This window comes from Pygocentrus nattereri, chromosome 4 (assembly GCF_015220715.1).
Source record: "Pygocentrus nattereri isolate fPygNat1 chromosome 4, fPygNat1.pri, whole genome shotgun sequence".
Taxonomy (NCBI): domain Eukaryota; kingdom Metazoa; phylum Chordata; class Actinopteri; order Characiformes; family Serrasalmidae; genus Pygocentrus; species Pygocentrus nattereri.
The window spans coordinates 1,058,785-1,085,581 of NC_051214.1; the positions used below are offsets into that span (position 1 = coordinate 1,058,785).

At 43.6% G+C, this 26,797-nt stretch overlaps 3 protein-coding genes across 7 annotated transcripts in view; 2 read left to right on the forward strand and 1 right to left on the reverse strand.

The window, feature by feature from the left end:
* Window positions 1-557: 557 nt before the first annotated feature.
* On the reverse strand, window positions 558-4,697 carry gjb7 (gap junction protein beta 7). The gene is made up of 4 exons (XM_017682999.1): window positions 4,622-4,697; window positions 3,000-3,229; window positions 1,468-1,883; window positions 558-1,049 (listed from the first exon to the last, which is right to left on the reverse strand). The coding sequence occupies exons 2-4, from the start codon at window positions 3,216-3,218 to the stop codon at window positions 905-907; spliced, it is 780 nt and encodes a 259-aa protein (XP_017538488.1). The 5' UTR covers window positions 3,219-3,229; window positions 4,622-4,697; the 3' UTR covers window positions 558-904.
* A 1,326-nt stretch (window positions 4,698-6,023) lies between these two features.
* smim8 (small integral membrane protein 8) lies at window positions 6,024-13,104 on the forward strand. Of its 2 annotated transcripts, none has more exons than XM_017683000.1 (3): window positions 6,024-6,125; window positions 6,229-6,338; window positions 12,698-13,104. In XM_017683000.1, the coding sequence occupies exons 1-3, from the start codon at window positions 6,062-6,064 to the stop codon at window positions 12,854-12,856; spliced, it is 333 nt and encodes a 110-aa protein (XP_017538489.1). In that variant the 5' UTR covers window positions 6,024-6,061; the 3' UTR covers window positions 12,857-13,104. The 2 variants fall into 2 exon arrangements, with proteins under 2 accessions (XP_017538489.1, XP_017538490.1); XM_017683001.2 differs by having other exon boundaries at window positions 6,104-6,138.
* Window positions 13,105-15,643: 2,539 nt separating this feature from the next.
* LOC108411439 overlaps window positions 15,644-26,797 on the forward strand; it is a 33,386-nt gene continuing 22,232 nt past the window's right edge. Inside the window, exons 1-7 of one of the 4 annotated variants that reach the window (XM_017683004.2) lie at window positions 15,644-15,814; window positions 17,291-17,356; window positions 18,067-18,190; window positions 20,404-20,503; window positions 22,007-22,129; window positions 22,266-22,382; window positions 26,197-26,357. In XM_017683004.2, the coding sequence (XP_017538493.1) occupies window positions 15,796-15,814; window positions 17,291-17,356; window positions 18,067-18,190; window positions 20,404-20,503; window positions 22,007-22,129; window positions 22,266-22,382; window positions 26,197-26,357 (710 nt within the window). In that variant the 5' untranslated portion in view covers window positions 15,644-15,795. The other 3 variants (XM_037537444.1, XM_037537443.1, XM_037537445.1) reach the window with 3 other exon arrangements.

Genomic DNA, 26,797 nt, shown 5'->3' on the forward strand with positions numbered 1-26,797 from the left:
AAACGTGGCATTGATGAAGCTCAAACAGACTTGCTAGTGTAGTTTTTGACACATGCTTATTCTCCTGGGTCACAGAAGGTGCTGGAACCTATCCCAGCACTCAGTGGGAGGAAGGCAGGAAGCACCCTGGAGATTTTTGGAGGTTAATCAACATTTGATTGAGATGAGTGTGTGATGATTTAGCGCCGTGCTAACTGGTTAATGAGCTTCTCTCGCTGATCACCAGAAAACCAAACTGAAGATCTGAGTACATTCGCCTCGGAGCTCCTGTCCTAAAACTAAAGAAGCCAATTTAAGACGCCCAGCGCGTCTCAGCTGATGGACCACGTTTGGAGTGAAGGAGGGGAGATGGGTCCATTTTTGCCAAACTGTTTTTGATGTTGGGAACTTTATGAATAAAGATCCTAATCAGGCTTGTTACTGTAGCCTCACGTCTAGAACAGACGGTCCACTTTCTTTAGAAATAGAATGACTTTACTGATCAGCAGAGTAACACAAAGTGCATCAATACCAATTATAAATATTAATGTAATACAAATTACAGTATGTACGTAACATCAGAGATAAATACAAAGGCACACAGACAAAATGTGTATACGTTGATAGATAAATATATATTTATATATAGCTGTTGTCAGAACAAAACCTCGTGTATCTGTTTTTGTTGATTTTCAGGTTTTGACAGAATCTGAAAATGCCTGTTGGTCTTTATATTCTGTATAAATTTCTTGAAGGATGGACCGAAATAAATGGCCAAAATTCACTTGATAAAAACTCCATTGACTTCCATTAAAATTAAAGTAGGTTTTTTCCTTCTCCTGTAAAGTTACCGCTTTGGAGATGCGAGGTTTTGTTGGGACAACCGTGATCTCTATGTTTCTGTTTGTGGAACTGAATGTGCTGTTCAGGTTGGTTCCTTCAATGTCGGTGTCGACTGAAACTGAATCATCTCTTTGCTCACAGATTCAGGCTTTAGTCCAGGTGAGCCGAGAATTAGGGTGGCTGGAGGATGACACCGGCACGCCCCCTTGTGGTCCACAGGGATGTACCTAATATTTAAAAAATATATTTAATAATTAATTAATTACACAACTATACAAAAGAATGAAGTTCTAATAAAAATGAATATTTATATAAATTTATATCCATGAAATTCTAATAAAATTCACATCTAGAATGAAGTTCTAATAAAATTAATATCCAGAATGAGGTTCTAATGAAAATAATAACTTTGAATTTCAAAAACTTTAAAATATTAATGTAATTATTCAGTAAAAGTATGACCAAAGCATGTCTTTAAAGTTTTTCCTAAATGCTTGGAAAATGATAGTTACTGAGGAAAAGCGCAACAAAATATATTTTTAAGATTTTGTTTGAAGAACATCATCGCTTGGAAAAAGAATAAAAAAGAGAAGATTAATCTTAAAATCTCTGACAATGTGATCACTGATGGGAAGCTCCACAGACCTCTTACTGAAGCACTTCCAGCACTGTTTGGACATGATGTACAGCATCTCCGTCACGTTCAGCACGATGCAGAGGATGGACGTGCAGGCCATGATGTAGAGGAAGACCTTCTTCTCCGTGGGTTTGGAGATGTAGCAGTCGACGGTGTTGGGACAGGGGCTCTCCTCGCACCGCAGCAGCCTGGGCACGTTGAAGTCGTACAGGATGTAGAAGGTCAGAAGAGTGCCCACTTCGAAGGCGGTTTTCAGAACCAGGCTGAGCAGATAGGTGCACAGCAGGCCGCCGTCTATCCTGCCTTTATCCTCGTAGAGCTTCCTGCCGTGCTTGCTCTCCCGGTGCTCCCGGTACGCCACGTGCAGCGCCACCAGCAGGGACGGAGTGGACACCATGATCAGCTGCAGCGCCCACAGTCGCATCTGAGAACAGCGAGGGATGCAAATACATACATTCAGAGAGCATTCGGATTCGGGCTGTGGTAATGGGAGGTCTACGGCACTAACAGGTTTATGGTGCTGACTGGCCTGTGGTGAGAACACCGTGGTCTCCAACCCAGGCTCTGGAGAGCTCCTGCAGGTGTAGTTCCAACCCATTCAACATGCTGCTCCTTCTTTACCTAACACTAAAACATCTGATCCAGCCAGTCAGGAGCTTCTGGAGAAGTTAATTAGCTGGAGCAGGTGTGGCAGATTGTGTTTGGAACTAGACACTGCAGGAAGGCAGCTCTCCAGGACCAGCTCTCCAGGCCACTCTACTGACAGGCCTATGGTGCTAACAGGGCTACAGTTAGTGTGTTTATGGCACTGACAAGTCTCTGAGGCTAGAGAGGCTATGATGGTATCAGGTCTATGGCACTAGCAGGTCTATGGCGTTAGCAGGTCTATGATGTTAGCAGGTCTATGACGTTAGTAGGTCTATGATGTTAGCAGGTCTAAGACGTTAGCAGGTCTATGGCACTAGCAGGTCTATGATGTTAGCAGGTCTATGATATTTGCAGGTCTATGATGTTAGTAGGTCTATGGCACTAGCAGGTCTATGATATTTGCAGGTCTATGGCACTAGTAGGTCTATGATGTTAGCAGGTCTATGATATTTGCAGGTCTATGATGTTAGTAGGTCTATGGCACTAGCAGGTCTATGATATTTGCAGGTCTATGGCACTAGTAGGTCTATGATGTTAGCAGGTCTATGATATTTGCAGGTCTATGATGTTAGTAGGTCTATGGCACTAGCAGGTCTATGATATTTGCAGGTCTATGGCACTAGTAGGTCTATGATGTTAGCAGGTCTATGATATTTGCAGGTCTATGATGTTAGTAGGTCTATGGCACTAGCAGGTCTATGATGTTAGTAGGTCTATGGCACTAGCAGGTCTATGATGTTAGTAGGTCTATGGCGTTAGCAGGTCTATGATGTTAGTAGGTCTATGGCACTAGCAGGTCTATGATGTTAGCAGGTCTATGGCACTAGCAGGTCTATGGCGTTAGCAGGTCTATGGAGCTGCGCTGTGTGTGAAGTGGAGGTGGAGGCCGTGCCTGAGAGATGGGGAAGAACCGGTCGAAGCAGACGTTCTCGCAGCCGGGCTGCTTGGTGTTGCAGACAAACTCCTTGTTTTCATCTTTCCACACCTGCTCTGCCGCAGCCACGAAGACCAGGATCCGGAAGATGAAGAGAACGGAGAGCCAGATCCGGCCCACCACCGTGGAGTACTTATTCACTCCGCTCAGAACGTTCTCCAGAAAACCCCAGTTCATCCCTGCAGCGCCTGCAGGACACGGATCAGACGAGCAGAACCAGCCATCAGGGCCCTGAGCCTGAACTGAGCCGGACCATCAAATCAATGACAGTAATGACGGATTGTTTATCGGACGCAAAGACGATCCGATAAACAGAGTGAAGCCTGAGGAAACGGACTGTTTGGACCACAGTGAACCCAAATGAACCCAAATGAACCCAGAACACACTCAGACACGCAGACCGGGTTCACAGGCTAGTGAGTGATGTGTCACACCTACTTCTACTGTATTTATAGACAGGTGGTAAAGTTAGAGTAGTGCAAGAAATTATACTTATTAATAAATATTACTACTTGATCATTAATATAAATACTTAATTGATCATTAATTAATTAAACACAATTACCAAAAATTAGTAGGAAACTAAAAATAAATAAATATATATATAAATACATTATATACACTTAGTGTCCAGTAGGATGGACAGAGTTGCATGAAATTATTAGTAAACTAATATCCAGAAATCTTTGTTTTATTCCAGAAATCACAACAAAATCTCCCAAGAATGCTTGTAAATGAATAATTACGACATGTTAATTATGCTTTAATGTCTCCTTATATGTTTGTTTACGGTAATGAATAAAACATCTAAAATGACTTCACTGTGTAGTTTAGAGTGTTTAAACCGGCGCTGGGCATCACTGCATATGAAATAAATAATATGTATATTAATATGAAACGTGATTCCAAACCTTTTAGCCTTAATATATGTGCATGTATTTAAGGCCACTGTCTGTTTATTCATTCAGCCCCTCGTGTCTTTCATTTTCTCTGTTCTGCTGCTGTAAAGCCAGATTTGGACCTGCTCTGTAGGGTTCTTTCTTTTAGAAAAGGTTCTGCTGTTGTTACAAGTCAAAGAACCTTTTGTCTGGTAACAGTGGCACAACAGAAGAACCTTTTCAGTGCTATAAAGGTTATTTTTTAAAAACAAGGTAGGTTCCCCATCACCATGATTATACATAATAATAATAATAATAAGCAAAATAAACAATATAACAAATAACCAGCGTTAGAACCTTGTGGCGGAAACTATTAGAACGGCGCGCATAAAAAGAACCGTTTTCTGAACTGCAGGGAACCATTTAAGCAGTCAATCGGTTCTTTAAGTGGCTGTAAATAGAACCACTGTTTACTAGAGAACCTGCTTTAAGGGGCAGGTTTATAAAGCGTAATATCACATTAACATAATGTACATAATATGAAATATAAAATAACATACGGCATAAAATACATCATATACATCATATACGACACGGCGTGGATGTTATTAACACACCAAATCAACACAGCAGGATCAAAGACACATAACAGTAAATAAACAATAAACAAGTGGAAGATCAGATCAGTTGACCTTGGCTGACCTTTGCTGTCTGCAGGAGGTTCCTGAGGATCTGTGTGTGGGGGCGGCGGTGTGGACCCCCTGTTTAAAGCGGGGAAGCCCACTCGCGGCTCTGCAGCGGCGGGACCGTTCAGAAGCCAAATGCACCTGGCCTGGGTGCCGCACCTGTTTGGTTGCCGTGGGAACGGCTGACGTGTCTGTCTACAGTAAACAGAGTGGAGGGCGACACCTGAGAGCCGCAGGCGGGAACGGACGACGCGGCGCGGCTGGCGTTACACAGCAGGTCCATCCGTCCTGCTGCTGCCCCATAAAAACACACGCAGAACCTTTTTTGGTGCTATATAGAACCATATAGAACACATTCCCCATCAGTCTGAAGAACCATTCAGAGCCCTCACCGTTCACCCAGGGGCAGAATGAAAAAGCAGCTGTGGCACTTTTCTCAGCTCAGAATTTGTTGGCTCTGCTTTTTATTTATTTATTTGTTTATTTATTTGTTTGTTTATTTGTTTATTATTGTCTTTTTCGTTCCTATTCCTCCTGTTTTTAATGCTTCATTTTCTTCTTTTTACAGCTTTTAATTCTATGGAATTTTTGCTGTACGCTGATTTTACACTGCAGTTTTTTGTAAGAAAGATATTATTATTATTATTGTTATTATTATTAGTATTATTAGCATTATTATTGTTGTTATTGTAGTTTCAGAGCATCGAGTCTCTGTCGGCAGTGAAGGCCATGCAAATTTAACCACTGCAGTGGGACGTTTTCACCTGTTCATACATTATTAACGGCTTCACAGAGACGCCGGCGTCCTCACGCAGCTGAGCTCCAACAGCAGAACAGCAGAACAGCAGAACAGCACACTTTCACGCCTGGACACGTCTGTGTGTCACGACACGTTCACAGCAGAAATGATTGTCCCAGGAATCAGAAACACCGTTTCAGCCCACTTACGCATTTTTATCTGACCACACTCTTCAAAAAAACATTAAAAAGGTTCTTTAGTAAAGGCAGTGGTTCTGCTCAGAACCATGAGGTCTATATAGAACCATTTGCACTCTTAAACGGTTCCATGCCTGGTGAAATGGTTCTTCAGACTGATAGAGAACGTGTTGTATAAAAGGCTCTGCTATTATTACAGTCAAGCTTGTTACAGTATAAGAACCTTTTCTGGTGCTGGAACCGCTTTTAATCTGAGAGAGCCCTTGAAGAACCATCCTGCTTAAGGGTTGACTACACAAATCGGATCCAGCAGCATGGGTACCAAATGTGTCAAATTAAAAATTATTACAACAGCACAACAACAACATTATTATTAAAGTATAAGAACTATTAGTATTATTGTAATTATTATTATTGTTATTATTATTAGAGGTATTTATTGGGGCATTGAGGTTTAACAGTATGAGGGTCTGAGAGCCTCAGTGTGGCCGGGAGAGCAGAGCGCCGCTCCGGCCGGCAGATGGCGCTGTGGCGCTGCGGCGCTTCAGCCGTGTTTTGTTTTCAGAGCAGAGAAGAGGCGCCGGGTGAGTTTGGAAGGTCTTCTGTTTATCATCCTTCGGTTTTTATAAAATAGCTTATTTATAATAAATCCAAGCTGATTATTGATCAGATCATTTCCCATTTCAGTGTTTGTGATGGAGCCGGACAGTAAAGATCAATACCGGAGTCCCGGACTGAGAGGAATGAAGAGCACAACGTTATTCAGAGCAGTTAACCCAGAATTATTCATCAGACCTGTGAGATTAAACCCTCTAAACACGATTATTCATCAGACCTGTGAGATTAAACCCTCTAAACACGCGATTATTCATCAGACCTGTGAGATTAAACCCTCTAAACACGATTATTCATCAGACCTGTGAGATTAAACCCTCTAAACACGATTATTCATCAGACCTGTGAGATTAAACCCTCTAAACACGATTATTCATCAGACCTGTGAGATTAAACCCTCTAAACACGCGATTATTCACCAGACCTGTGAGATTAAACCCTCTGAACACGATTATTCATCAGACCTGTGAGATTAAACCCTCTAAACACGATTATTCATCAGACCTGTGAGATTAAACCCTCTAAACACGATTATTCATCAGACCTGTGAGATTAAACCCTCTAAACACGATTATTCATCAGACCTGTGAGATTAAACCCTCTAAACACGATTATTCATCAGACCTGTGAGATTAAACCCTCTAAACACGCGATTATTCACCAGACCTGTGAGATTAAACCCTCTAAACACGATTATTCATCAGACCTGTGAGATTAAACCCTCTAAACACGATTATTCATCAGACCTGTGAGATTAAACCCTCTAAACACGCGATTATTCATCAGACCTGTGAGATTAAACCCTCTAAACACGATTATTCATCAGACCTGTGAGATTAAACACTCTAAACACGATTATTCATCAGACCTGTGAGATTAAACCCTCTAAACACGATTATTCATCAGACCTGTGAGATTAAACCCTCTAAACCCGATTATTCATCAGACCTGTGAGATTAAACCCTCTAAACACGATTATTCATCAGACCTGTGAGATTAAACCCTCTAAACACGCGATTATTCATCAGACCTGTGAGATTAAACCCTCTAAACACGCGATTATTCATCAGACCTGTGAGATTAAACCCTCTAAACACGATTATTCATCAGACCTGTGAGATTAAACCCTCTAAACACGATTATTCATCAGACCTGTGAGATTAAACCCTCTAAACACGCGATTATTCATCAGACCTGTGAGATTAAACCCTCTAAACACGATTATTCATCAGACCTGTGAGATTAAACCCTCTAAACACGATTATTCATCAGACCTGTGAGATTAAACCCTCTAAACACGATTATTCATCAGACCTGTGAGATTAAACCCTCTAAACACGATTATTCATCAGACCTGTGAGATTAAACCCTCTAAACACGCGATTATTCATCAGACCTGTGAGATTAAACCCTCTAAACCCGATTATTCATCAGACCTGTGAGATTAAACCCTCTAAACACGATTATTCATCAGACCTGTGAGATTAAACCCTCTAAACACGCGATTATTCACCAGACCTGTGAGATTAAACCCTCTAAACACGATTATTCATCAGACCTGTGAGATTAAACCCTCTAAACACGATTATTCATCAGACCTGTGAGATTAAACCCTCTAAACACGATTATTCATCAGACCTGTGAGATTAAACCCTCTAAACACGCGATTATTCATCAGACCTGTGAGATTAAACCCTCTAAACACGATTATTCATCAGACCTGTGAGATTAAACCCTCTAAACACGATTATTCATCAGACCTGTGAGATTAAACCCTCTAAACACGCGATTATTCATCAGACCTGTGAGATTAAACCCTCTAAACACGATTATTCATCAGACCTGTGAGATTAAACCCTCTAAACACGCGATTATTCACCAGACCTGTGAGATTAAACCCTCTGAACACGATTATTCATCAGACCTGTGAGATTAAACCCTCTAAACACGATTATTCATCAGACCTGTGAGATTAAACCCTCTAAACACGATTATTCATCAGACCTGTGAGATTAAACCCTCTAAACACGATTATTCATCAGACCTGTGAGATTAAACCCTCTAAACACGATTATTCATCAGACCTGTGAGATTAAACCCTCTAAACACGCGATTATTCACCAGACCTGTGAGATTAAACCCTCTAAACACGATTATTCATCAGACCTGTGAGATTAAACCCTCTAAACACGATTATTCATCAGACCTGTGAGATTAAACCCTCTAAACACGATTATTCATCAGACCTGTGAGATTAAACCCTCTAAACCCGATTATTCATCAGACCTGTGAGATTAAACCCTCTAAACACGATTATTCATCAGACCTGTGAGATTAAACCCTCTAAACACGATTATTCATCAGACCTGTGAGATTAAACCCTCTAAACACGATTATTCATCAGACCTGTGAGATTAAACCCTCTAAACACGATTATTCATCAGACCTGTGAGATTAAACCCTCTAAACACGATTATTCATCAGACCTGTGAGATTAAACCCTCTAAACACGCGATTATTCATCAGACCTGTGAGATTAAACCCTCTAAACACGCGATTATTCATCAGACCTGTGAGATTAAACCCTCTAAACACGCGATTATTCATCAGACCTGTGAGATTAAACCCTCTAAACACGATTATTCATCAGACCTGTGAGATTAAACCCTCTAAACACGCGATTATTCATCAGACCTGTGAGATTAAACCCTCTAAACACGATTATTCATCAGACCTGTGAGATTAAACCCTCTAAACACGATTATTCATCAGACCTGTGAGATTAAACCCTCTAAACGCGATTATTCATCAGACCTGTGAGATTAAACCCTCTAAACACGATTATTCATCAGACCTGTGAGATTAAACCCTCTAAACACGCGATTATTCATCAGACCTGTGAGATTAAACCCTCTAAACCCGATTATTCATCAGACCTGTGAGATTAAACCCTCTAAACACGATTATTCATCAGACCTGTGAGATTAAACCCTCTAAACACGATTATTCATCAGACCTGTGAGATTAAACCCTCTAAACACGCGATTATTCACCAGACCTGTGAGATTAAACCCTCTAAACACGATTATTCATCAGACCTGTGAGATTAAACCCTCTAAACACGATTATTCATCAGACCTGTGAGATTAAACCCTCTAAACACGATTATTCATCAGACCTGTGAGATTAAACCCTCTAAACACGATTATTCATCAGACCTGTGAGATTAAACCCTCTAAACACGCGATTATTCATCAGACCTGTGAGATTAAACACGATTATTCATCAGACCTGTGAGATTAAACCCTCTAAACACGATTATTCATCAGACCTGTGAGATTAAACCCTCTAAACACGCGATTATTCATCAGACCTGTGAGATTAAACCCTCTAAACACGATTATTCATCAGACCTGTGAGATTAAACCCTCTAAACCCGATTATTCATCAGACCTGTGAGATTAAACCCTCTAAACACGCGATTATTCATCAGACCTGTGAGATTAAACCCTCTAAACACGATTATTCATCAGACCTGTGAGATTAAACCCTCTAAACACGATTATTCATCAGACCTGTGAGATTAAACCCTCTAAACACGATTATTCATCAGACCTGTGAGATTAAACCCTCTAAACACGCGATTATTCATCAGACCTGTGAGATTAAACCCTCTAAACACGATTATTCATCAGACCTGTGAGATTAAACCCTCTAAACACGCGATTATTCATCAGACCTGTGAGATTAAACCCTCTAAACACGATTATTCATCAGACCTGTGAGATTAAACCCTCTAAACACGATTATTCATCAGACCTGTGAGATTAAACCCTCTAAACACGCGATTATTCATCAGACCTGTGAGATTAAACCCTCTAAACACGCGATTATTCATCAGACCTGTGAGATTAAACCCTCTAAACACGCGATTATTCATCAGACCTGTGAGATTAAACCCTCTAAACACGATTATTCATCAGACCTGTGAGATTAAACCCTCTAAACACGATTATTCATCAGACCTGTGAGATTAAACCCTCTAAACACGATTATTCATCAGACCTGTGAGATTAAACCCTCTAAACGCGATTATTCATCAGACCTGTGAGATTAAACCCTCTAAACACACGATTATTCATCAGACCTGTGAGATTAAACCCTCTAAACACGCGATTATTCATCAGACCTGTGAGATTAAACCCTCTAAACACGCGATTATTCATCAGACCTGTGAGATTAAACCCTCTAAACACGCGATTATTCATCAGACCTGTGAGATTAAACCCTCTAAACACGATTATTCATCAGACCTGTGAGATTAAACCCTCTAAACACGATTATTCATCAGACCTGTGAGATTAAACCCTCTAAACGCGATTATTCATCAGACCTGTGAGATTAAACCCTCTAAACACACGATTATTCATCAGACCTGTGAGATTAAACCCTCTAAACACGCGATTATTCATCAGACCTGTGAGATTAAACCCTCTAAACACGCGATTATTCATCAGACCTGTGAGATTAAACCCTCTAAACACGCGATTATTCACCAGACCTGTGAGATTAAACCCTCTAAACACGCGATTATTCACCAGACCTGTGAGATTAAACCCTCTAAACCCGATTATTCATCAGACCTGTGAGATTAAACCCTCTAAACACGCGATTATTCATCAGACCTGTGAGATTAAACCCTCTAAACACGATTATTCATCAGACCTGTGAGATTAAACCCTCTAAACACGCGATTATTCATCAGACCTGTGAGATTAAACCCTCTAAACACGCGATTATTCATCAGACCTGTGAGATTAAACCCTCTAAACACGCGATTATTCATCAGACCTGTGAGATTAAACCCTCTAAACACGCGATTATTCATCAGACCTGTGAGATTAAACCCTCTAAACACGCGATTATTCATCAGACCTGTGAGATTAAACCCTCTAAACACGCGATTATTCATCAGACCTGTGAGATTAAACCCTCTAAACACGATTATTCATCAGACCTGTGAGATTAAACCCTCTAAACACGATTATTCATCAGACCTGTGAGATTAAACCCTCTAAACACGATTATTCATCAGACCTGTGAGATTAAACCCTCTAAACGCGATTATTCATCAGACCTGTGAGATTAAACCCTCTAAACACACGATTATTCATCAGACCTGTGAGATTAAACCCTCTAAACACGCGATTATTCATCAGACCTGTGAGATTAAACCCTCTAAACACGCGATTATTCATCAGACCTGTGAGATTAAACCCTCTAAACACGCGATTATTCATCAGACCTGTGAGATTAAACCCTCTAAACACGATTATTCATCAGACCTGTGAGATTAAACCCTCTAAACACGATTATTCATCAGACCTGTGAGATTAAACCCTCTAAACGCGATTATTCATCAGACCTGTGAGATTAAACCCTCTAAACACACGATTATTCATCAGACCTGTGAGATTAAACCCTCTAAACACGCGATTATTCATCAGACCTGTGAGATTAAACCCTCTAAACACGCGATTATTCATCAGACCTGTGAGATTAAACCCTCTAAACACGCGATTATTCACCAGACCTGTGAGATTAAACCCTCTAAACACGCGATTATTCACCAGACCTGTGAGATTAAACCCTCTAAACCCGATTATTCATCAGACCTGTGAGATTAAACCCTCTAAACACGCGATTATTCATCAGACCTGTGAGATTAAACCCTCTAAACACGATTATTCATCAGACCTGTGAGATTAAACCCTCTAAACACGCGATTATTCATCAGACCTGTGAGATTAAACCCTCTAAACACGCGATTATTCATCAGACCTGTGAGATTAAACCCTCTAAACACGCGATTATTCATCAGACCTGTGAGATTAAACCCTCTAAACACGCGATTATTCATCAGACCTGTGAGATTAAACCCTCTAAACACGCGATTATTCATCAGACCTGTGAGATTAAACCCTCTAAACGCGATTATTCATCAGACCTGTGAGATTAAACCCTCTAAACACGATTATTCATCAGACCTGTGAGATTAAACCCTCTAAACACGCGATTATTCGCCAATTATTCGCCCTTGAGCAAGACACCTAACCCCCAACTGCTCCCCAGGTGCTGTGGATTGGGCTGCCCACCGCTCCATTCATGAGTGTGAATAAGTAAACACACCCTCTCCTGAGAACACACTTCTGCACATTTTAATGGACAATTACTGTTTATTTACTGAATTTAACAAGAAGAATACACCACGAAACATTGGCCCAGTGAAAGCGTTAGGGCACGTTTTATATTTAAGTAATTTTTTCTCCTTTATTTGTGCTGCAATACTTAGTTACATTCATTAAACACTGCACAGGTGTTGACATTCCCAGGCACCTTGTATGTATTTATGCCTGACCGCGCTGCTTGTACACGGGTCCGGCTGCAGTCCTCAGCGCATCAGACCAGAGTTTATCACTTCAGTGTACTGTCGCATCACCCACCCTTACCCTGTGTGTTGGTGTCTCCTCCTCCTCCTCAGAATAAGCCGGTGATGGCGTTCGGTCTGGTCACCCTCACGCTGTGTGTGGGGTATCTGGGCTACCTGCACGCGGTGAAGGAGAACAGGCAGGAGCTCTACGAGGCCGTGGACAGCGAGGGGGAGAGATACATGCGCAGGAAGAGCTCCAAGTGGGACTGAAGGGGAACGGTCTTCTGTCCACGTCAGTCAACCAGCAAACAGAGACGCCCAGAGACTTAATGCATTATAATTTAATGCGTAAATCATACGTTATTATAACGATCTTGCAGGAATCCCCGTTTCCCAGCTGGGGTCAGTAGCTCGCCGGACAGGTGGGGGTTTTGTTGCTCTAATTCACCTGGGTGAGCTCAGGTGTGTTAATGTGTATATAAGGTGGTGTTTGTTATAATAAACCGTGTATCAGTGCTGTTTTTGTGCCTTTATAAGAGAGGAGAAAATTGTATCCACTGTCAGTCCCTCATATTTCTAACGATCAGGTCTTAATTTGGAGGATTATGTTTATATTTATGAATATATATGGTGTTGTGAAAAGGTTTTGGCACTCCAAGTCCAAAACAACTAATTGAAATGATTATTATTATTTTTTTTTTATTACTGTTGTTATCCGATTTTCCCCCACATGGCTGGCGTTGCAGGGTGCAGGCAGGGTGAGGGGAGGCTCTCTTGGACTCCCAAACACAGGAATGAAATCTTCAATCTCCACAAAAATAGAGCCGACGTGCAGAATTGCAAATATCCTCTACAGCAGGAGCGTCAAACTGGGTTCCTTCCAGGCCGCAGCTCTGCAGAGTAATCAGATCAATAGTAATCGCGCCTTAAAACACACAGGCATCGAGTTCCCCGTCACACTCTGTGTTCTGCCTCGCCTCGTTCATTTATCACTCGGCAGTAATTGCACTGAGTGTTAGCTGAAGGGCGCTATTAGAGGTGGATGCCGGGTTCCCATCATTACCACTGTGAACAATTCTGACTCAGTGGGTTTCACCACACAAGAACCATGTACACCCAAAGAACCATTTGCAGGCTTAAGTCTTTCTTTGCGTGGTGAAACAGTTCTTCAGGTTGATGGAGAACCCTCTGGGTTCTGCTGTACTAATGATGTCTAGCTTAAAGCAATAGCAGAACCCTATTTGGTGCTATATAGAACCATATATGACATTCTCCATCAATTGTTCCATCTCCAGCAGCACTGCTGTGTCTGATCCACTCGTACCAGCACCACACACACTAACACCACCACCACGTCAGTGTTATTGCAGTGCTGAGAATGATCCACCGCCCAAACAGTACCTGCTCTGTGAGGGTCCATGGGGGTCCTGACCACTGAAGAACAGGGTAACAGAGTATCAGAGAAACAGATGGACTACAGTCTGTAACTGTAGAACTACAGAGAGCAGCTATACGGTCAGTGGAGCTGATGAAGTGGACAGTGAGGTGGTTGTAATGAAGGGCTGTTGTGTTAATATATATTTATATTGTACACTCACACTGAAAGCTACACAGAGAGTCTAGAACACGCACTAGGCTGTGTGTGAACCAGGGAACCAGGCTGGATTACTTCAGGCAATCAAAGTAGCTTTTCCTGTTCTCTGAGTTTCTTCAGGCTGATGTCACTAGAAAAACAGCTGGTAGCCGAAACTGGAACAAACCTGAACTGGACAAACGTGTCAGGGTGGACGGAAAAGAGAGACACCTGCATTAGAGCGCTGGGCTGAGGGTGTAGAGTCAGTGAAGTCAGACAGCAGAGAAAGGGGTCAGATCAATGACCTACACTGACCACTGAACCGGGTAACAGGCCCTGCAGGAGTTCACCACCAAATTCATTATCACACATGCACACGTCTGCGCTGAGCGTCCAGACTCCCACACGCTTATACAGAACAGCGGTTCTGAGCGGAGTGGTGTGAAACGCTCTGTTCTAGATAAACTCCCCGAGTCAGAGCCGCTCACAGTGGTGGTGATGGGAACCAGACGTCCCTCTAAAAGCTCCTACAGAAAGTTCCTACATGAGCTGGTTCTGAATTCACTGCTAATAGCTACACACTTGAAATAGAAAGTTCTCCAAGAGTTCCTTAGTAAAGGCAATAGTTCTGTCTAGACCCATTTGCATGCTGAAATGGTTCTATGCATGGTGACATGGTTCTTCAGATTGATGGAGAATGCATTGTATATGGTTCTATGCAGGACCTCTTGGACATTGGTTCGACTGTCACAATAGCAGAACCCTTTTTGCTGCTAGACAGAACAACTAGACATTTTTGGAAACAACACATTCTCCATCAGGCTGGAGAACCATATCACCATGCAAATGGTTCTTTGAGCGTTCATGGTTCTATCAGAACCATTGTCTTTACTAAAGAACCCTTGAAGAACCTTGCCTTTTCAAGAGTGCACGGTAATATAATTATTTAAAAAGTGTTAGTAAAAAAGTATATAAATAGAACATAGAAGAAAAAAAGGGTTCTACTGTTACATTTTCAAGAGGGTTCTATATAGAAGCACACACAAGACATCCTGCATCATTCCAGAGAACGGTTTCTTTGGGTGCTCATGTTCATCTATATAGAACCACTGTCTTTACTAAAGAACCCTTGAAGAATCGTCTTTTCTAAGAGTCTAGAACTATCTACAGCACATTCTCCATCAATCTGAAGAACCCTTTCACCATGCGAAGAACTCAATCATGCAAAGGGTTCTTCATGGTTATATATAGAGCCGCTTTCTCTACTGAATAACCCTTGAAGAACCATCCGAGCCTGTGCAGTAAAAAGGTGAGTAAAACAGGTTCTAGATAGAAAGCCTGCCCTGTGTGCAGTGAACAGAGAGTGTGGAGCTGCAGTGTGTTTGGCCGCTGCTGTCTCCGCCCTGCAGGGCCTGAGCTGATAAAGCAGCTCCTCCTACACCTCTCCTCTCTCTATCCCTCACTCCCTCCCTCCCTCCCTCTCTCACTCCATCTCACTCCCTCTCTCCATCTCACTCCCTCCACCATGGCGGCCAGCCGGAGCATCTCCGTCCGTCCCGCGGAGAGCGGGGCCGGAGCGGCCTGCGACCCGCAGTAAACCCGCTGGAGCTGCTGCTGTCCGAGAACCTGCGCCGAGATGAGCGAGCCTAACGCAGGTAACACGGCGCTCTGCTCTAGAACCCACTTTAGGAGGGGAGAACCCACAACTGTTGAGCGCTGAACTGCAGAACCTCGGTTCCTCCTCCTCTGAGTGCGTTTCGGCGTCTTCGCCCTCTTTATGTCAGTTTGGTGAGGTCAGCTCAGCTTCTGGCTCCGTTCCACCTTAAACACTGCAGCGTAACGCCGCACCACTTAAGGTGGAACGGGGGAGTTCGAACTTCAGCCTCGTAGCGTGGTCGCTGTGTGCGGTGGAGAGACGGAGCCGGGTTGCCAGGCGTGTAGAAATCCCCCCCCGTTGGGTTAGAGAGGGAAAACTGGCGTTAATCCTGGAATAACGGCGGATGTGCTCCATGTTATGGGATGTTTGGAAAACTGGCATCGTGAAAAAGAAGCGAGCGGCTTTTAACGCGTCTTTAAAGCTGGTTTGATGGACATGAGACGGACACCATCACTGGAGTTGACCAGCAGAAGGCCTGTAACCAGCCAGGGGAGGCGGTGAATGCACTGAACTTGGTCTCACTCTCTAACAGCACTCTTAAAGAGGGTTCTTTAGTATTCAGAACCAGGAGTTCTATATAGAACCGTGCTTAAATGGTTCTTTGCATGGTTGATAGGTTCTTCAGTTTTGCATTTGATTGTGTTGCGTGTGGTTCTCTTCAGAGCCTTTTTGAAAATGGTTCTATGTAGCAGCAGAAAGGGTTCTTCTGTTGTTAAAGGCTTGACATTGTAACCACAGCAGAACCTTTTATCTAGAACAAGTTGCATGCTTAAATGGTTCTCTGCATGGTGAAATGGTTCTTCATATTGATGGAGAATGTGCTGTATATGGTTCTATATAGAATGTTTTTGAATAAGGTTCCTTAAAGCACCAGAAACATTCATCTGTTGTTACAGGCTTGACCCTGTAACCGCAGTAGAACTTTTTGGTGCTATATAGAACCATTTGCATGCTTTTATGGTTCCCTGCATGGTGAAAAGGTTCTTCATATGGGCTGTATATGGTTCTATTTAGAAGCTTTTTGAAAATGGATCCCTATAGCACCAAAAAGGTTCTTCTTTTGTTATAGCCTTGACATTTGTAACCACAAGAACCATTTTTTGGTTCTATGCAGAAAGTTATGCAACACATTCGCCATCAGGCTGAAGAACCATTTAAGCATGCCAGTGGTTCTGCATAGAACGATTGTTTCCAGGTGGAGCCGTTCCCTTCACGATAGAACCCTTGAGCCTTTCTGTAAGCGTGTGTTTCAGTCTAGAAGTGTATAAATCAAATAATCCAACTGAAATGGTCCTGAAGTGGTGTGTCTGTGTGTGTCTGTGTGTGTCTGTGTGTGTCTGTGTGTGTCTGTGTGTGTCTGTGTGTGTCTGTGTGTGTCTGTGTGTGTCTGTGGCATTTATCAGTGTTGCGTTGTCTGTAACTACAGGTGTTGGGAGTAAAGCTCTTGTGCAGGGTTGTTTACTTTTTCTTGCAGAAATGCCCACCCGGCCGGTTTTGCCTCAGGATCATGTCCTCCGTTCCGGTGCGGTCATTTACCCTGGTGAGCTGTTTGCGTTTTCATTTCTTTGGTTGCGTGCGCGTGTGCGTGTGCGTGTGATATGAAAGTTACATTAAAGGGCCCATTTCCTACCTTTTGTAGTAGTTATTTTGAGACCCTGAGATCCACTCATTGCGATTGTGTGGTTTTGTGTACCAATAAGTTCAAAACTAATTTCTACATGACTTTTATTTTTTAGCAGACTTTTTTCTTACTGTCCCTTTAAGATTGAGATGTGTAAATGAGCTCTGTTCTGATTGGCTGAGTTAGTTTGAAACTCTCCTTATAATGTCTGTATGAATGGGCGGGACTAAGCCGCTGGCTGAATAGGCAAATATATGCGAATGTGTGGGTTTTTGTGACCTCACAAAACATTGGATTTAAAGCAGGCTGCATGGACAGCCTGGTTTCCGTGTATGGACTGAGGAAATGACGCTCCTTTGAAACTTTAATGGTGATTTACAAACTACACTAAACTCCTATTTGAACGAGAAGCAGGTTTTGCCGTGAAATGGGTCCTTTAAGATTTCCCGCCTGCCAGACTCGGCAAAGATGGCATAATATACAAAAGAATGGATGATTTAGTGAATTTTAAGCTCCTCCCAGTTAATAAATGACGCAGGGCTTCAACAAGTTCTGCAACAGTGTAACACAAATGAAGCCCTGTTTTTGAGACTGGACGACACTCAGAGCTGCTGTGTTTGTGCCGACAGGTGCGTTTGACCAGCACGGCTGCCCTCTGGTCGTGTTCCCGGCGGAGTCTCAGGATAAACTGGTGTCTGAACTGACCAAGGAGGAGTCGGCCGACTTCATCAGATACTTCCTGCGCCTGCACAGGTGTGGATACTGAGAGCGAGCTGGACGTTATGAACATTATAGAGCTTTTTAAATGAAACAGTAGAAGCCGTATCGCCCCCTACGCTTCCTGTAGTGTATTACAGTCTGTCAGAGCGACTGTGTGGATCATATGAACATTATAGAGCTTTTTAAATGAAACAGTAGAAGCCGTATCGCCCCCTACGCTTCCTGTAGTGTATTACAGTCTGTCAGAGCGACTGTGTGGATCATATGAACATTATAGAGCTTTTTAAATGAAACAGTAGAAGCCGTATCGCCCCCTACGCTTCCTGTAGTGTATTACAGTCTGTCAGAGCGACTGTGTGGATCATATGAACATTATAGAGCTTTTTAAATGAAACAGTAGAAGCCGTATCGCCCCCTACGCTTCCTGTAGTGTATTACAGTCTGTCAGAGCGACTGTGTGGATCATATGAACGTTATAGAGCTTTTTAAATGAAACAGTAGAAGCCGTATCGCCCCCTACGCTTCCTGTAGTGTATTACAGTCTGTCAGAGCGACTGTGTGGATCATATGAACATTATAGAGCTTTTTAAATGAAACAGTAGAAGCCGTATCGCCCCCTACGCTTCCTGTAGTGTATTACAGTCTGTCAGAGCGACTGTGTGGATCATATGAACATTATAGAGCTTTTTAAATGAAACAGTAGAAGCCGTATCGCCCCCTACGCTTCCTGTAGTGTATTACAGTCTGTCAGAGCGACTGTGTGGATCATATGAACATTATAGAGCTTTTTAAATGAAACAGTAGAAGCCGTATCGCCCCCTACGCTTCCTGTAGTGTATTACAGTCTGTCAGAGTGACTGTGTGGATCATATGAACATTATAGAGCTTTTTAAATGAAACAGTAGAAGCCGTATCGCCCCCTACGCTTCCTGTAGTGTATTACAGTCTGTCAGAGTGACTGTGTGGATCATATGAACATTATAGAGCTTTTTAAATGAAACAGTAAAAGCCGTATCGCCCCCTACGCTTCCTGTAGTGTATTACAGTCTGTCAGAGCGACTGTGTGGATCATATGAACATTATAGAGCTTTTTAAATGAAACAGTAGCAGCCGTATCGCCCCCTACGCTTCCTGTAGTGTATTACAGTCTGTCAGAGCGACTGTGTGGATCATATGAACATTATAGAGCTTTTTAAATGAAACAGTAAAAGCCGTATCGCCCCCTACGCTTCCTGTAGTGTATTACAGTCTGTCAGAGCGACTGTGTGGATCATATGAACATTATAGAGCTTTTTAAATGAAACAGTAGAAGCCGTATCGCCCCCTACGCTTCCTGTAGTGTATTACAGTCTGTCAGAGCGACTGTGTGGATCATATGAGTATTATAGAGCTTTTTAAATGAAACAGTAGAAGCCGTATCGCCCCCTACGCTTCCTGTAGTGTATTAGTCTGTCAGAGCGACTGTGTGGATCATATGGACATTATAGAGCTTTTTAAATGAAACAGTAGAAGCCGTATCGCCCCCTACGCTTCCTGTAGTGTATTACAGTCTGTCAGAGCGACTGTGTGGATCATATGAACATTATAGAGCTTTTTAAATGAAACAGTAGAAGCCGTATCGCCCCCTACGCTTCCTGTAGTGTATTACAGTCTGTCAGAGCGACTGTGTGGATCATATGAACATTATAGAGCTTTTTAAATGAAACAGTAGAAGCCGTATCGCCCCCTACGCTTCCTGTAGTGTATTACAGTCTGTCAGAGCGACTGTGTGGATCATATGAACATTATAGAGCTTTTTAAATGAAACGGTAGAAGCCGTATCGCCCCCTACGCTTCCTGTAGTGTAGTTATTGTGCTTTTCTTTAACCTCTAAAAGGCACTTATTACATACAGTCTCTCATACATACTAGCAACCACCTGAAATAGCATAGCAACTGCCTAGCAACACTTTCACAGTTGCTTGAGATTCCATAGGAGTAGCCAGCAATTTACTAACACCTTAGTAAACTATCTGGGATAACAGCACTGGCCTAGCACCTCAAGAACCACATGGAATTCCATAACAGTGGCCTAGTATCATCTTAGAAAACTGCCATAGCAACACCATAGCAACCACCGGGGATTTCATAGCAGTGAAACTTAAGGTCTGTGGACTTTCCCCTGCAGTACGCTGGTCAAGTTGTGTGCACATATTTCAGAAACAAATGAAGATGTGCTGTCCTGATGTCCTCGTTCTCCCCCTGCAGTAAGAGTAAAGAGGACCGTTTGGTGTCGGTCGTTGCTGATCTGAGGGAGGCGAACCTCGGCATCGCCAGGCGAGTGGCTGAAAGCCTTCTGCTGCTGGAGGTATTAAACACATCCTCACTGGAGCTCAGCTGCTGCTTCAGGGCGTGACGGAGCACATGAGGGCTTCAGACGTCACAGCTCAGACCTCACTGAACTCCCTTAAAGCACTTCATCCTGCCCGAGTTTATATTCCTGCAGAATGTTTCAGCAGAAGCAGGCATGTTGAGCGTGAGCTGTAATCTCTGATTCAGAGCGGTTTGGTTCAGACGTCTTTACAGTGGTGGTGATGGGAACCAGGCGTCGCCATGACTACAACACAGATATAGACACTTTATTTACCATCCAGAACCACCAGAGAACCTACACGAGTCTTCTGAGCTTATATGGAATGTTGATGATGGAAAACAGTGGAAAATCTGGAATAGTGAGTTTTCTTTGGGGACTATTTTGCCGCACAGCGCCCTGCATGTCTCCCTCCACCATGAATGGAGTTGAAGTTCTCTAAACTCTCATAAAACAGCGTCTCAGTCATCAGGCAGTGAATTCAGAACCAGTTCATGTAGGAACTTTCTGTAGGGGGACGTCTGGTTCCCATCACCACCACTGTGAGCAGGAATGGAACGTTTCACAGCAAACCGCTCTGAACGGCTCTTCACTCATTACTGACCAAACATTATTTTTTCGATGAAAAGGTCACAAACTGAAGATTATTGTAGTTTGAGCTTAAAGAATTCATTGTTTTCTCAGATGTTTTTGCTCTTCTTACTGGAGTGACGTCACGTCTCTCTCCCTTTAATCTCATTATGTAACTCCTTTCTTTCTGATTTGAAGAGCCTCCTGTTCTGAGGCTGCTGTTGAGTTCGCTGCGCTGCCCGTGCGTCATTTCTGTATGTGTCTAACAGGGTTAGGGGGGTTTTGAGGAGGGTGAGGAGTCACATGCGTGGGTAGGTGGGGGGGGGGTGGGGGGTCATATGCCTTCACTTACCTAATGAAGAGTTCAGCCTGAGCGCTCTTATCTGCCCTGCATCGCTGCAGAGACTTTCCACACTTCCACTCCGTTCACACGGCGTTCAGCAGCGAAGCCTCCAGCGCTCTGATGTGGAAAATGTCTTCTCAGACTGATTAAAGCGCTGGTTCAGCCCAAACTCACGTTCACCCAGTTACCGCACCATTTACTCCATCAGGCCCGTTTGATGTCTAAACTTGGGTTCTTTAGTTTTAGGACTGTAGCTTTGAGGCTAACGAGGAGTGGAATTAGCATGGAGCTAACTGCATGCCTTAATTATCGCACTCCTGCTCCGAATTTGTTAGTCAGCTTCTGATTTTTCTGTCGTTTTTCGTCTCGTATTTTGTTCTTTTCTTTTATTTCTGCAACAATTTTGAAGCTTATGTATTGTTTAGATTGATTTATGAAGGCCGGTCGTCGGGCTCGGCCCGGCCGGGAAGGCCGGTCGTCGGGCTCGGCCCGGCCGGGAAGGCCAGTCGGTGGGGTTAGGTTGATAGTTTGTATGATGGTTAATGATCGTTTGATTATGAAGGTTAATCTGTTGAATCCTCTGGTAGCTCCACAGGCGGACAGTCCACTCTGTATATGTGGTTCAGCCCAGAAAGAGAGATGTTCTGAAGCTGCTGCAGAAGCTCCTGCTGCCAGGAAAAACCAAACACTCGGCACACGCCACCTACAAGGTACCGTCAGCACATCTGTCTAAGTGGAACGGCTCTGATCGGAGTACCAGTGGACGGAGTTCATCATTCAGTCACTACAGTGCAGCGAAGTCTCAATTCAGCACATTCAAATAATCTGACCTGTGTTTCCGTTCAGTGTGTTCTCCTTAAAGAAGTGTGTGAACTGTGGAACTACATTGACCGCAGCCAGCTGACCGCCGGTCTGGGAGGGTATCTCATCTACTGCCACAGCAGCTGGGTCAGCTTCGTTAAGGTCAGCACCAGTTAACCTGCTTCATGAGCTTAGATTGACCTTGTTTTGTTTACAGAGGCGTTCCACCCACTTATTTCACCGTAAGGGAGTGTTTATGTTGAACAGGGTTTTCTTTGGGGACTATTTTGCCGCACAGCGCCCTGCATGTCTCCCTCCACCATGAATGGAGTTGAAGTTCTCTAAACTCTCATAAAACAGCGTCTCAGTCATCAGGCAGTGAATTCAGAACCAGCTCATGTAGGAACTTTCTGTAGGAGCTTTTAGAGGGACGTCTGGTTCCCATCACCACCACTGTGAGGAGCTTTTAGAGGGACGTCTGGTTCCCATCACCACCACTGGGAACGGCTCTGACTCAGTTTATCTAGAACCGAGCGTTTCACACCAAACTGCTCTGTTTGTCTTAACCAGTTAATTATGGAGAAAGTTCTCCTGTGTGTGTGTGTGTGTGTGTGTGTTGGCCCGTAGATGGTGGTTGTTGTCATCAGGGCTGAATGCGTGTTTTCAGGATCATGTGATCCACAGACACGCATCGCTGCTCAGGAGACAGTAATGTGTGTGAGCACTTGGCAGCTGTAAAAGTTGAAGCTCTGGCCAAGTCGGACACTGCTTAGTGTGTGTGTGTGTGTGCGCGTGTGTGCGTGTGCGTGCAGTCATATGATGTGTGTTAGCTGCTCTAACAAGTTCTTCACGCTGCTCTTCCTCCGCAACCAGAAAACCGCCGAGCTCCTCCTGTGTGTGTTTCACTCACTGCTGTGTTGTGTAGGGTTGCCAGATTTGTGGTTTTCCCACCACATTGGGTGAAGATGATGAGTTGTGGGGGACTTTCTAAAAAATAAATAAAAATAAAAATGCAAATTTCCAAATCAAATTTATTTGTAGCGCTTTTTACAACGGATGTTGTCACAAAGCAGCTTTATGGAATTCCAGGAAGGACAAGAATGTAAAAAAAAAAAAACCAGGTGAGCCAGAAATTCAGGGAGTGAGTGAAGTTTCAGGCTCTTTTCTGCAGCTGTGTTTTGTTTTATATCAGTGTTTTATATTATAAGTATAAGCCAGATATGCTGAGCGAGCTTCAGTGAGGGCAGTTCTATCCTCTATAAGGCCGTCCTTCCAGGCAGAGCGGAACACTTCCAGCTTGGTTTGACGCCATTTCCGCTCTAATTTCCGAGCTGTTTGTTTTAAGGTCCGGGTTTTATCGTTGTACCACGCGGCTTTTTCTGCCTTATTCTTTTTAGAATCTAAAGTGGATCTGAAGGTATTTTCTAAATAATCGGTTAGTAAATCTAGTTCCATTGGGTCTGATGCAGTGGAGACTGGGGTTGATAACTCTGGGAGATTTTCTATAAATTGTAGGGCAGTAAACAGTTTTATTGAGCGCTTTGTTGAATAACGAGGGGACGTATATATATTATGGCTCAGTCGTAGCTCATATGAATTTAGGTAATAGTCGGAGATCGCTGTGGTTTGCGGTGGGATATTCAGCTTGTCTATGTTAAGACCTAGTGTTAAAACTAAATCTAACGTATGACGACAGTCGTGTGTCGGCCCTGCTGCATTTTGGGTAAAACCAACAGAGTCTAGGATTGAGATAAATGCCTTTTTTAATGGGTCGTCTACCTTCTCAAAGTGAATATTAAAATCTCCTACAATTATTACTTTATCGTTGCACACAGCCAGGTTTGCAGCGAAGTCACTAAATTCTTTTATAAATTCAGAGTCGCCCCCTGGTGGCCTGTAAATGTTAAATAATGAAAACGTCTTTTTTGTGACCGGATTTGTGACGTGAATAGAGAGGACCTCAAAGGAAGTGAAAGTGTCGCATTGTTTCTGACTGATATCGAGAGTATTTTGGTATATTATACAGACTCCACCTCCCTTGCCTGATAGTCTTGGCCTATGTGCATAATTATAGCCTACAGGCGTGGCTTCATTTAAAGCTGAATATTCATCTGGTCTAACCCGTTTCAGTGAGACAGAAAAAGTCAAATTTATGATCGCTTATAATTTCATTTACGACGACTGCTTTAGAGTTTAGTGATCTTATATTGAGTAGTCCAAGTTTTAGATCTAAGGTGTTAGTGCCATCATCAGAACATGGATACATGTTGATTAGGTTGTTTAAACGGACTGATTGAGTTTTTCTGTGATTAAATTTAGTTTTAATTCAGGGCAAAGACACAGTCTCAATAAAGCTGAACCTGGGTGACGCCTGAAGGCGGATGGCAGACGGTCGGTTTAGCCTGTCTGTCTGCGGCCTTTAAAGAATCTGAGGACGTGAACTAAAGGAGTGTCCGTGCCCGAATAACCAGCCCTTTTTACGGCGAACTCGAACACTGTGGGTGTCCAGCGGTCAACCACTGGAACTTCATCATCGCTCCAAATCACACCAAATCAGATTCGGGCCACTTTTACCTGCTGTGTGGACGCAGCCCAAGATGCAGAAAGATTATCTTAAAGTATAAACTATTTATTTATTTTTAAAAACACATTGGGGGGTGTGGTCTGTCTGGCCTTGCTTCATTGATTGGTTGGATGTTGGCAGTCCCTTCTGCTTGCTCTGATTGGATGTGGGTGGTCCTGCCTCATTATTCTGATTGGCTGGATGTGGGTGGTTCTGCCTTTTTCACCTGATTGGTTGAATTTGGGTGGTCCTGCCTCTTGTTGTGGTTGGATGTGGGTGGTTCTGCCTCCTTGTCATGACTGGGTGTGGGTGGTCCTGCCTCCCCTTCCCAGTTGGTTGGATTTGGATGGTCCACCTTATCCTGACTGGTTAGATGTGAGTGGGCCCGCCGCTTAATTGGATGAATGTGGGCCCGCCTCCTTGTCCTCACTGGTTTGACATGGGTGGTCCTGCCTCCTCTTCCTGATTGGTTGGACGTGTGGTCCTGCCTCCTCGTCCTGATTGGTTGGACGTGTGGTCCTGCCCCCTCGTCCTGATGGGTTGGACGTGTGGTCCTGCCTCCTCGTTCTGATTGGTTGTGGGTGGTCCTGCCTTTTTGTGCTGATTGGTTGAATATGGGCATCCTGGTTGGACGTGGGTGGTCTGCCTCCTTGTCCCGATTGGTTGGACGCCGGCCGTCCGCCTCCTCGTCCCGGTTGGCTGGACGTGAGCCGTCCACTTCATTTGTTCTTTTGTTAGTCTAATGTAAGTGCAGGCGAAACTCAGGCTTTTGTTTTCTTCTGAATTAAAGTTCTGCGTCATCTCCTGCGTGAGCGCTTTGATCCTGCAGCTCGTTACTGAAGCTGCCGTTTCCCTGGAGACACGCACTTCCACAACCACGCACGCATCCGCCTCATTAGCAGCTCAAGCGGTGATGGAGAGACTCCGCGCTGCGGTTCTCGCTCTTTCTCCGAGGCGCAGCTGAAGGTGACGACTCCAGCGGTTTGTTTGTGAAATCTTCCCGTTTTGATGCGTTTGATGTTTTCATGGCTGTAGAGTTTCTGCTCCTGAGTCACGTGCGGTGCGTTTGTGACGTTTAAATCTTCAGGTCACTGTGACGAGTTGCATTTGGATGTTTTCTCCTGTAGGTTTATAATTTATTTATTTACAGTTTAGACTTTTTGCCTACAAAACATCAGGGGTTTAATTAGTGGAACAGAAGGTATTTCTCTCTAAACTGAGCCATAAGGTGTTGTAATTGAACGGCTTCACCAAAGAACAGTCTAGGAAAACGAGATGCATCACATGCAACTGTGTTTAAAGAGAAAACCAAGGAAATGTTCTTCTAGAATATTATTTATATGCCATATGCAGTGCTGTGCTAAAGTCAGACCCCCTTCATTTCCCAAACCAGTTGTTTGTTTTTGTTTGTAGGAGATAGACAGTTTTGTGCAGGAGTTCGTGGCGGTGGTCCGCAGGTTGCCGCAGTGCATCAGTGCTCTTCACTCGGTCTCCACGCTGCCGGTTCCCACTGACCCCGACGTGCTCGCTCACTTCTGCTCCACCAACCACGCTCAGCTGCAGCACATACGCAGGTAACGCTCACAGAGCTTCATCTGATCCGGTACCGGACCCTTCTGCGCGATCCGAGAGGATGCAGCCTGAACAGCCCGCGTAGGAGGACCTTTAAACTTTAACCGCATAACGTTCAACTCCCTTTAGCCTATAACGGTGTACCCAAACTAAAGGGGGCGCTGTTCCCTCATACTTTAGCCTGCAGTCTTGAGCTCAGCCTTGTTTGAAAGGAAACACTAAAGATTTTTTAGAGTACCTGTTAATTACTGACTCAGAGTGACAGAGTCTAGAACGGAGGAGTTCATGTTATCATACCACATTTTGGGTGGTGGTGTCTCTGTGGAGACGGAAAGGCTTTGAAGGTGAAGAAGCTTCAGTGCTGATGCTGTAAATGAGACGATGGCCACTGCTGTGAATAACGGGTCACAAAACGGTTTGCGGGAATCAAATCCTGAGATGT

What these genes read in the sequence shown, in the direction of transcription:
- smim8 (XM_017683000.1), top strand. Translation starts at nt 6,062, where the DNA reads ATGGCGCTGTGGCGCTGCGGCGCTTCAGCCGTGTTTTGTTTTCAGAGC. An exon ending in GAGCAGAGAAGAGGCGCCGG is followed by an intron (nt 6,126 to 6,228) that starts GTGAGTTTGGAA and finishes TTCCCATTTCAG; the next exon opens with TGTTTGTGATGGAGCCGGAC. An exon ending in CAGAATTATTCATCAGACCT is followed by an intron (nt 6,339 to 12,697) that starts GTGAGATTAAAC and finishes CCTCCTCCTCAG; the next exon opens with AATAAGCCGGTGATGGCGTT.
- gjb7 (XM_017682999.1), bottom strand. Translation starts at nt 3,218, where the DNA reads ATGAACTGGGGTTTTCTGGAGAACGTTCTGAGCGGAGTGAATAAGTAC. An exon ending in GGTTCTTCCCCATCTCTCAG is followed by an intron (nt 1,884 to 2,999) that starts GCACGGCCTCCA and finishes CGCTGTTCTCAG; the next exon opens with ATGCGACTGTGGGCGCTGCA. An exon ending in TGGAAGTGCTTCAGTAAGAG is followed by an intron (nt 1,050 to 1,467) that starts GTCTGTGGAGCT and finishes TTTAAATATTAG; the next exon opens with GTACATCCCTGTGGACCACA.